At 38.7% G+C, this 11,562-nt stretch overlaps 1 protein-coding gene across 1 annotated transcript; it reads right to left on the bottom strand.

Moving 5' to 3' along the window:
* Positions 1–775: 775 nt before the first annotated feature.
* On the bottom strand, positions 776–2,733 carry tmem230b (transmembrane protein 230b). Its single transcript, XM_079161709.1, has 3 exons — positions 2,442–2,733; positions 1,264–1,386; positions 776–1,193 (listed from the first exon to the last, which is right to left on the bottom strand). The coding sequence occupies exons 1-3, from the start codon at positions 2,529–2,531 to the stop codon at positions 1,053–1,055; spliced, it is 354 nt and encodes a 117-aa protein (XP_079017835.1). The 5' UTR covers positions 2,532–2,733; the 3' UTR covers positions 776–1,052.
* Positions 2,734–11,562: the final 8,829 nt, after the last annotated feature.

Here is an 11,562-nt window from a genome sequence, read left to right as displayed (position 1 = left end):
TCGCTTATTTCATGGCATTATACTGCCGCCTGTCGGCCTGTATAGTAATAATGTATTTAATTAAAATCTTTAGACAGCACCCATTTTATTACATTATCCTGCAAAGCAGCTTCAAATGATGTTGAAATTGATAAACTAGTGTAGCAGATTAGAAGAGGAACGTTTTTTATTTTTTTATTTAACAAAAATATCAGGTTTTATAGGTTGTGTACTTCCTGTTTGACAACGATTAGTCTCACTAGCCATGTGCACCATATGGAGATCAAAGGATTGGCATTAATCACATGAAATCCTTCGAGGAAGAAGTGCTTTAAGCCGTAAGGAAGAATAAAGCGAAGGGTAAGGGAAACTGTTATTTGGTATATTGATCGTAGTGTGGACAGGCCAATATGGCCTTTTATTAAATATGTTTTCTGCCAGATGAGATATACAAAGATGCAGGTTAATCACTTAGCCTGACATCTTTAAACACCTTTATCTTAATTGTCCTGTAAATTAATTAATTACAAGCTAGTTTTATGAGTTTTCACTGCCCTCAAACATGTGGGTGGATCACCTCAAATTACAGAACCCACTGACTACAATTTAAGTTTTTTTTATTTGGCATGAAAATAATACATTTTGAGAATTGGCTCGACTTGTAGTATCAGCTCTGTTTCGGTGCAAAAGTAGCCACATGGTTGAATTCCTCTACCTACTGTACTACGAGCTAAAATGTGTCCTCTTGTAGACCAACTCAGTGTAAAGTTACAAATAAACAAATAAAAGATACCCATCAAATTATAGTTTTATTGATTTATCAAGCGAACAAAATAAATATACAAATCAAAAAATGTCCGATACTGATTTGGTTTCATAACGGCAGGCTGGCACCAACAACCTCGGCATGCAACCCTATGACGGCAACATCAAAATCATCCAGATTTAGATGGAGGTAATTTGCATGATCTATTTAAGCTTATTTTCTTTCAAAATGTCAGCGCCTTTAAATTAGCAAAAGCAGAGTATTAGGAGTATACATGAGTGCATGTAGACTGAAGCTGTGGTGTCTGTCAGTCATCAAAGTCCGGGATGTCATCGTAGGAGTAGCCCCGGTAGCCCTTCGATGCATAGTAAGCTATTCGTAGGTGGTAAATTCCAGGGAGGAAGACAAGGATCCCAATGATAAGGACAGGAACAGTTCGGTCCGAGTGCTGAAAGAGAGAAAATATTCATTTCAATAAAGTAAAACCATTGTTCATTGTGCGTTACACAAGTACTCACAGTGGCTCCAAAGTATCCAGCCAGGAGAAGGGAGCCAATGACGATTAACAGCGAGCCGATCAAGAAGAGGACTGTGGCTAGTGCTATGGCTTTGTATGGGACTTTGGGTGGGCTTCTTTTGAACTGCGGAGGAGGAGAAATATATAATTAGAAACACTTTTCTCAAACACAGCTTGCTTTTGGTGGCACTGCCTGTTTTCCCACTCATGTACTGAACTGGCCAGTCAAAATGAGTCTGGCTCATAATGTACTTGAACTTCTTGGAAAAGTGCAAGTCTGTGACAGGTTGACAGATATTTCATTTCAGAGTAAGCTGACTGACTGTGTGAGCCATGAAACTGTCATGTTACATTATGTGTTTGAAGATGTGTTTTGATGGTTATTCATTGCATTCCTTGTGTCTAAATACTGTGAAAACCCCACACATTTTGTTAGAGGTGCAGAGTGTTATTTAGCCTGTGAAAACATTTGTTTAATGACATTTGTGACTCTGAAGAAGCATTTCCAAGTATGAAACAACGTTGCTTTCACATGGAATCAGTCAAAAAGAAGCAACCCTATGGACGTCACGGAAAAACAAACAAACAGACCGATGGAAAGGCAGGACAGCAAAACAACACACCCATGACCCATGATATGTTGCTCTGGTGATGGAATAAAATATATAAAATATAATTATTTTGTGTCTACTATTTTATGTAATTATTCTAGAAATACATGCAGTTATTAAATGCAGCTTTCTCTTTAAGTTATATTGCAAACTTAAAACAACTTTCTCCTTGTGTGAGGCAGCTATGTAACATCCAGTAAACTAAATACATATATCAGGTTGCATTGTGGGAAATGTAGGATCAAGTGTTTTGGAGCTTGACCCACACTAGGTGCTTAAAGTCAGGACATTTCTGTCTCTGCTGAATTGATTTTGACTTTCTCACAACAATTCCTCCAATGTTATTAAAATGCAATACTAAATCACTGGAGTAGCCTACCCCTTTATGTCCAGAATTGCTGCTATAATCACTACGAGTGTGTGTGTGTGTGTGTGTGTGTGTGTGTGTGTGCGTGTAGAGAGATAATGTTATAATACCTGAAAAGCACCCACCATAGATCATTTTAATACAATTTCATAAAATGCATGCTATGAGTATAGTGAACTGACATCATACAATACGTCTTACCTGTAAATCAGTGTAGCCGTCATCATCAGTGGCCAGCCTGGAGTACCTAACTTTACTGTCCGGGGTGTCGTGAACGTTACGAGCTGGCATCTTCTCGGCTTCTTCTCGCAAACAGTTTGTTGTGTTTCAATGAGGCAGAAGCAGCTTCGGCTACAGATGCATTATCGACACCATCATCGCTCAGTTAAATCTTACACCAGATCCGATGCACGACCGTTATCGTTTCCTAAAACTCGTTCTGAGAAGCGATTACAGCGTGTTGTCTGTTATCTTCTAGCATGGGTCTTCCGCGTTTTCGCCTCGGTCTGCAATGCGCCTGCGCACACTGATGAGTCGTCTTCCTGTTATTCCGGTGATTTTTGCACCGCTCCTTACCCATCACAAGAGGGCCCTGTCGAGTGTTCTCGTGTAAAATGACCAGGTCACTGAGAGCAGCAGACGGATGCTCCGGTGTCGAGATTCATCTCTTTGTGTGGATGTTCATTTCCTGAGATGTTCTCCCGGGCCAGCTTTATAATCACACTGTGTTCTCTGAAGATAAGGTTTCTGTCTAAGCTGCAGATTTTTGATACACATCCTCTAAAGGCTGTTTTGAGCCAGGGATGCAATCTTGTATAATCAAACACAATATCTATTTCACAGAGCCTACTTGCATGGACATTTTCACAAAACAAAAAATAAGAGCATAGGTAGAGTCCATCAGATCAAAATCACATGATTATTTCCAAACAACGTACTAAATCTGCTACTTTTCTACAAAAAGGGCACAGTAGAAAGTCTCTTTGATTTCCATTATCTAGCAAAATAAGTCACAATTCTATCTATTTCACAGAGCCAACTTGTAAGGACATTTACACAAAACAAAAAATAAGAGCGTAGAGTCCATCAGATCAAAATCACATCTTATTATGTCCAAACAACGTACTAAATCTGCTACTTTTCTACAAAAATGGCCCAGTAGAAAGTCTCTTTGATTTCCATTATCTATCAAAGTAAGTCACGATTCCATACTAATAATTGCTGAATCTAGTTGTTTTATATTTTGAATATAAACATTTGATCCTTGAGATATTGACTTTGGGAGGAGCACCTTTCAATGTTAGTGTATGTTGTGTTTTCTCTGCCAGATGTTGTCGTCTCTCTAGTCATGCGCAGCGATAATGTGGCCTGTGAATGACTGACCCGGAAATAGACAGAACACAAAAAATGACATTTGCTGACAATTCCCCTGAAATCAATAATTAAAGCTGCTGTGGTTCAGGTAGGTTTCCTTTTTTTTCTTGTTGTATTTTTTACATTCTCCTGATGTTCTGTGGAAAATTGGACTGTCACATAGACAAATATAGACTCTCTTGCAGGCAGAATTGAGATAGCCGTTTCCCCTGAATCTGCATAACAGTAGATCATTGTGATTTTAGCTTTCTGGCAGAGCGGTGCATGGTACAGTCAAGGGTAAATGCCCACAGGTAGTATATAATCGAGAAATACACCGCTCTGTTGAAGAGCAGTAATAATAAAGTAAATCCATATTCTTATTAGATGTGCTGGCAGTATCAATAATAGGCTCAAGTCTCAAGTGATCATTAGTACGCTCAATGGCCTTGACTCCAAGTCGCATTGTTGTAGCTAAAGGCCATACTGTTGCTCTCTGGAAGGATATAAACTCTGAAACCATTCATCTGCATTTTACATTCCTGTTGTTTTTCACTGCATCTAGTCACGCAGTGCATTATGCTGCACGCTATTTTCTCTTCTCCTGATGCATATATTTACAAAAGTATCCAAGCCTCTGCTAGACATCATCTCTATAATCTATAATCCCTCTTTTGTTTAAAGGGGATTAAACAAACATGCTTTTTTTCCCCCCTTAAATTACCATATTACTGTGCACACATGGAGTACATTTGGATCCCACAAAGCATCATATAAGCCACCTGGGCCTCCTGAAATAACTGATTGTGCAGACATGCACCTGCTGCCATCTTCTCTGTACCTGTTGCTGACAATAACAGCAGAGAACTTTGCCCTTTCCTCGAGTAATGATGCCAGTTTCCTTACTTATATCTCATTGTGCTGTGTGACCGCTTGTTGGCTGCACTCATTAGCTGACACCAACCCTGAGTCACTGCTGCAAATTTCTTTGTACACCAAACGACTTCCCCCTTATTTGTCCCATCTTCTCACTTGCATTTTCAACATCTACAAATGAAGGTCACTGCACAATTGGCATTTAAATAATCTGCTTCTCAGCCTTGAAACAATCCACAAGAGCAGATAAAACTGCAATTATTTTACATTCAAAAATTCTAAATGAATGGGACTGGAGTAATGTACCTGTAAGTAACCCTGCTGCCCTTTTTTTCAGCCATTACTTCATGCATTATTTAGTTTGTCTTGTCCGTCGTTTTTACTGACATGCATGTGGGTTTTAGGATTTCAATGGGATTCCCCTGCAAAATATTTGTGCAAAGTACTTTACGATACAAATTACAATGGTGCTCAAGTGACAGCTGCAGTTGTGATTTATTAATCAGATGACAGAGTGTCATCGGTCAGAGGTGGGGGGGGGGTGAATGTTGCCATGTTAGATAATCCCTGCCACTAGACCATAAAGCCTGCACAGAAGAGCACTAGCTAAGCACACTCAGCCCTTGGGGTGTGTGTGTGTGTGTGCGTGTTTGTATGTATGTCGTGGTGAGAAGACAGCAGCAGTCGCCCCCTTGTAACCCTGGGGTATGACACTGAACAGTAAGAGAGCAGCATTTAGGCCATAATTAGAGTGGAGTTCTGTCTGCTGAGATAATTAGGTCTGTCTTCATTACAGCTATTGCAGAAAGCACCACAACTGAAGCACAATAAAAGGTTGAACCATTATACCACTTAAACACCATCCAATCTCCCAGTGGCGCAGCTGTTTTACATTCAAACCCGCCAGGTTTCAGAAATAATAACAAATGTGGCATGTAGGTTGTGCACAGGTGCTGCTGTGCAACTAGCTTTTCAAAATGTGATACATGCTTGCAAAGACTACAATTCCTTTATTTTTAGGCTCTTTGAGTCAATTGAGCTGTGGTTTTGTGCTTTGCTTGTATTTGTGCTCATATCTGTACTGTCATACAGGATGGTTGCAGTTACAGTAGTATTTTTAACTCTTGTCTTGTCTTTTGCGAATGATCAGTCAAGTGTTCTTTTCACTTTCTCTGCATTTCAGGTTCGCTGTATTTCTGTGTGGGTGGAGAGCTCACAGCTGCAGGACGCTCCACATGAGGAGCTTATTCTACGATGACATATTCAATCACCTTTATTTCACAATGTCATCTCAGTTTTATGGTTTATGGAAAGAACTGCAGTGGTCCAGTGATTTTGAGAATATGATTACACATGAAGTAGCAGTTTCCATTCTGAATTAGCCTTTTATACCATTCTTTACCTCTAAAGCTATATACCACTTCACTGTTAGACAAGTACATAAGTGCCCTGAATCATAATGCTGTTTGTTTTGACCTGTTCTGATGATTGGAATCTGTGCCTCTTTTCTCTTAAGATGTTGTCAAAGGCAGAGCCATACGTGAGGAAATCTCTTGATATGCAACGAAGGTGAACGTCACTGTAAATGCCAACATTAGTTGCAAATTCTCGGTTCTGGTTTGTTGCCCCTGTGACAGGAAATGTTTCTTCCTTTGCAGAGGTATTGATTTCAGTATCTTTCAAACTCAGCGGCCCGCCTCACTGCACGGGCGGTTGAGACATAGGTAATTGCTTTTCCAGCAGGTTAGATCGTGCGATAGATCCTCTAACAAGATGCAAATCGAGGCAACCAACAAGCACAGAAGAAACATATCATGACTATGTTGAATGAAGTATCATTTCACTGATTCATTATGTTTGTAATCTTTCTTCAGCATGGGGTTGTTTCACTGGCTTGTTTAAAATGCAAACATAATTACACAATAATTGATCTGTTAGTTGAATAAATACTTAGAAAGTGGTCTGTCTGTGTCAGTGCAAGACAGTCATGCATGCACACTAATGAGACAAACTCTCCCTAAATGTTATGATAATTGTAACCTAAATTGCTGTTTTTTTTCCATTTTAAAAACACTGTTTAAAAATAACCCATTTATTATGCACGCAAAATTATAATCTCTTTATGTTACTCATTGCTGACGTATACTTTTAGAGATTTCAGGAGTGTGCTTGTAACTTTGCTTTTGATATGCCAAAGTGGATTTGTGCACTGGATATAACAGCAGGTATAAGGACACAGCATTGTACGATGAAAGCTCCGTCATTGATTGAGCAGAGAAGCTGTACTTTAAACGGTCAAACGTTTACTTCACAGAGAGGCTTAACATCTTTCGCTGTGAGCCGGCGGTAGCCTCAGGTAATACCTTCATATCTGGATCCAACAGGAAAACAAAGAATGAACCAACTGTCTTAACAGAGGATTTGTACACAGTGGGAAGAAACAAATCAGTAAAAAAACAATTATAACAAATCAATGTACTGTGTTTATTCATGTGTGCCTGTACTCTGTGTTGAATAATAAAATGCCTGTTGAAATTGCAATGCCAGGTAAATTGCAATTGACTGTTACACCTCAGGGATTAACAAATGTCTACTGATTGAGTTGTGCAACAGATAGCTGTAGCCTATACAGCAAATGTTGTGTTTATTTGAGTAATAGTTCTGTGTAATTCGGTTCAAAACACAAAGACATGTAACAGAAAAAGCTCAATGAAATGATCAAACATTAGAAGAGCATATTATACACCCATACCGAAATAATGATCATCTTTAACATTCATATCACAGCACCTATATGTTTACAATATATGCTGTGTTTAAATGTTCACCGGTTTTTAGTTCTGCTGGTAAAATAATGTTTCAGATTACAGTCAGCAAGTAATAAGTGTAATTATTATCAATAAAATACTAGCCTACTTGGTATACTACTTGGTAACATTAGTATTAATTCATTCATTATTACATGAGTCATTATGTAGAAATAAATCACACTGTTAGTATTATATAATTGTCACAGAAGTATAGAAAGGGGGGTAGCACTTACAGAAAGTAGTTTCTCTATGAGAACTGTATACATCGCTGTTCCTGTTGGAGAACAACATACCTGGCTGGGAAGAATCTATAATAACTGTAAAATAGCTATCTGCATGTTTCTGTAAAAAGATGCTTCAAATACTTGTGGGAAATTAAAGAACATAGGTAATCTTTAATGTCCTTTATCATATCAGCAGATCATAAAGAATGAAAGAGCCAAATATTACGGGTACAAACTTTATTCGACAACACACAGCAGCTATAAACAAAGGTGTTGCGAGCTTTTCATCAATTCAACAAATAACAGGTCCATTGTCGTTTTAAAGCTCGTGTAATTCCAGTTGAGGTAATGGCCATCATTTAGTGGACTAGCATGACGGCAAATGTGTGAAAGCTTCTTTATTATATAGTCAATCCATCACTTGTTTATCCCAAGTAGCCGATAGTATGTTTCTAGTTAGTATTTTACCGCTACCCTGTATGTTCCAAATATTTACGCAATAATAATTTGTGCTGTAATCCAAAGCGTCACCGATATGGTAACTAAAACGACAACAACTTTTTCTCAGGCAACGCGAGTGACACTCGATCACGAAACATTTGTGAATGAAAAGTCATGTTGGGGTTGACAGTCACTGGTTGTGATGACGCACAGGGAGTGATGCTGATGGGGGGTGATGCGAGGATGAGGATGAGGATGTTTGGGTGGTGGTGGTAGGGAGGTATACGGGGGGAAAGTGGTTCGGGGCGAAAGCAGTGAGTCATTTAGTAGGCTACTCATCATTATCTGAAGAGACTTGGAGCACCTGAAGGTCGTGCGTTAATACCGGCCGATGTGAGGGCTCTCTCCATGATGAGCGCACTTTCCCTTTCACCGTCTCCGAGCGCGAGTCGGCAATCACAACCGCGTCCAAATGTGGCTCAGGCGATCCGTCGGGATTTGAGAATGAAACTCAAAGTTGAGGTGAGTCCCAGAAAATTGAACTTCAAGCAATCTTTTTGATTGGATAGTTGATTTTCGTCTCTTGATAACAATTGTCGCTCATTTAATTGAGGCGTTTCTGTAACTTGATGTCCGCGCTGCATGTAGATGTTGAATAATGTTATTGTTTCTGATCGCACGAGCGGACTTTTCATTTTTAAAAAAGAGGAAAGATTTCTCAGAATTTAAGAATGTTATCTTATAAATGTAAACGTATCTAGAAATAATGTTGATTTATTATATATTTCAATCAAATTGTAGGCTATAATTTGTAAAGCAATTAAGTGATTTATCTCGATTTTAATGTGTTTCTAGTCGGGAGTTGCCTCTTTAAAATAACGCGGCTGGGTCGCACTGATAAAAAGGCTTGTTAGTTTATATGATGCTACTTCTGTTGTTTTATAATCTGTCTCAGTCAATCTCTTTCACTTAAATCCTAAAGATGATGAGGCACCATCCTTCGAATCTCGTATTATTTTTATAAGTGGGTGTGGGTGTGTATATAGCAGAGAAATGCACTATGTGGTCTCCAATGACTGCAGACCATCACAAGTCCCTGTCTCCGCCATTTTTATTAAGGTGGCTGGCACTTTCTGTCAGGTATCACCTACAGTCCCGCACAGTGGCTTCATCTTACAGAGCTCGGAATTACTCAGGACGCAGTGAAGAGGCTGAGACAACAGAGCCAGAGTGGATATATACTCCTGGCCAATTAAAATAGCTGCAGACATACAGAGGCTGCAAGTCTCCCACTGTCCTCAACATAATTGTGGATTCCTGTCCAACTCTGAGCTGCTCATCAGCCACTTCAACAGATCGTTGTTTGTCTGTCTGGGAAACAGCCGAGAACACACATTTGTAGAGTATTCTGTGGTGGAGAAACATGCTTGTAACATTTAACAAAAGTCAAAAGTCAAGACAAATTACTACTAGATGGCCGGGAACAAGGCATCTAGCAGATTCAGCTAATTCATTATGAGCTGCTCATTTGGTTTAGTTGTCCATTAGTAGGCTACACCTGCTCTGTCACTGGAAAAACCCCACTGTAGATATGTGTTATATACTCTGCATGCATATTAAACAGATCAGTGCTGCAAAAGAGCCTAACTGTGCATTACATTACTGCATTAATTACATTAATCCATATGCATCACAATTGAAATCCTTATACTCCTCAAACTCAAACTGCAATTTAGTGAATCAGGAACCTGATGTGATTTAAGCTTTAATTTATTAATTTGTTTATTATTTTAATCAAGAGTTTCAGTCTTATGATTGTAAAGTATGAGCAGCAAGAATTACTCATATTAAGGTTTAGGTTCATCGGAAACCTTCCCGACATGTAATCTGGTCGACGCTCAAGAAATTAGTCTTCCTTCTAGTTTGAACACATGTTCTCTAATAAAAAAAGGGAAAGAAAGATAAACATGATGATTAGTAACCACTTGAATATTTACTCCCATATTATATATTTTCAATGTCATAAAGTCACTGAGCAGTCATATACATCTCATTACTGTCACTGACATAAACGTCTGCCATGAGCAAATAAACAAAAAACAGGAGCAATGTGATTTCAGTCAAGTCAAGTTCAATATGACTGAACTTGTCTTATATTAAATCAATCAAGCTTAGTTCATTATAACTTAGTACGTTTAATATAACAGTAACAAACTATTTCAATGCTGGAGGTATTTTAAGCTGAGGTAACTTAATCATTTTTTAACAGCGCAAAATGAAGATGGTGTAATGAGTTCCTGCAGTTCTCCTGTGGATAAACTCTTACTTTGTAATTACATTAGAGGCACCAGCAGTCCACCTCCTTCCTCTACTTGAGTGGGTGGGAGAAGCTCTCGGGTGCTGCGTTATGACGGCTGCTTTAATGCTGGCTTTGCCACCATGAGGAGCCAACCAAAAACCTAAAGGCAGACTTTAAACATGTTGAACAGGTGTACATCCAGTGAAGAGCAGGGGTTTGTAGGGGACAGGGGAAGAGGTCAGCCAATCGTTAATAGTGTAGCGAGGAGCAATGGAGGAGGGGAGTGCAGGCTAAAGATTTGAGGGAACTGTTAAATGCCTTCACCCTCACCGTTGCCATGGCACATTCTGCAGTATTGTGAATTTGGATGGATGGATGAATGAATGGATAGATAGATAGATAGATAGATAGATAGATCGATAGATAGATAGATAGATAGATAGATGGATAGATAGATAGATAGATAGATAGATAGATAGATAGATAGATAGATAGATAGATAGATAGATAGATAGATAGATAGATGGAAACAGCAAAAGAGGGCAACTCAGACGAACTTTTAATTTAGTCCCAAATAAAGCAGCTTAACAAAATCCCAAATTCGTCAACATGGCTGCACTACTTTCACTAGTCTGATGTAATCTACATCTAGGTAAGGAACACCCACATAACAAATGTCAGTAATCTGCTCGGACAAGATTAATTTCACATCTGTCAACGAGGAGGACTTCACATGGAACTAAGACATTGTTTCGAAGCCAATGGACAGAGCATTCAAGCTGAAATTAATTTGATGCGTCAAAGTCAGAGGGAGCGATTCAGGCCACAATCAACAGTATAGAGGAGCAGTGCACAACATTGTCACTTAGAAATCCAACTCAGGAACTGCATTTTTCAATTCATATAAACAATGAAAATAGACTAGTATTCTGGCATGGAAAAAAGGGTTTTCTTTTTTACTTTAATTGAATTTGTACTGTAGGTATTACAGAATGCAAAGCCGAAAAAAGAACAATGGAATTACAAGTGCATGCAGTTGCAGGGGGTACACTCACAAAATTAAAGGAAATAGAACATTTTAGAAAATGTGTTTGATGAGAAGATCAATAGAGAAGATCAATAACATTCTCACATCTGTGCTGTAACTATGAAGTTAGAGCTAGCAGACAATAAGCTTAGCTTAGCAGTAAAAAAAAAAATCAGTAAAAAATCATTTCTAATTTTGATTTATTATGATTATATTATCTTCTGTTGTTGTCTTTTATATGTACCAAAACTGTCCACTAACTAATCTGCCTACTACCATATTTTAAAGCTCC

This window comes from Pholis gunnellus (assembly GCF_910591455.1).
Source record: "Pholis gunnellus genome assembly, chromosome: 6".
Classification (NCBI taxonomy): domain Eukaryota; kingdom Metazoa; phylum Chordata; class Actinopteri; order Perciformes; family Pholidae; genus Pholis; species Pholis gunnellus.
This window is presented reverse-complemented; position numbering and strand designations above follow the sequence as displayed.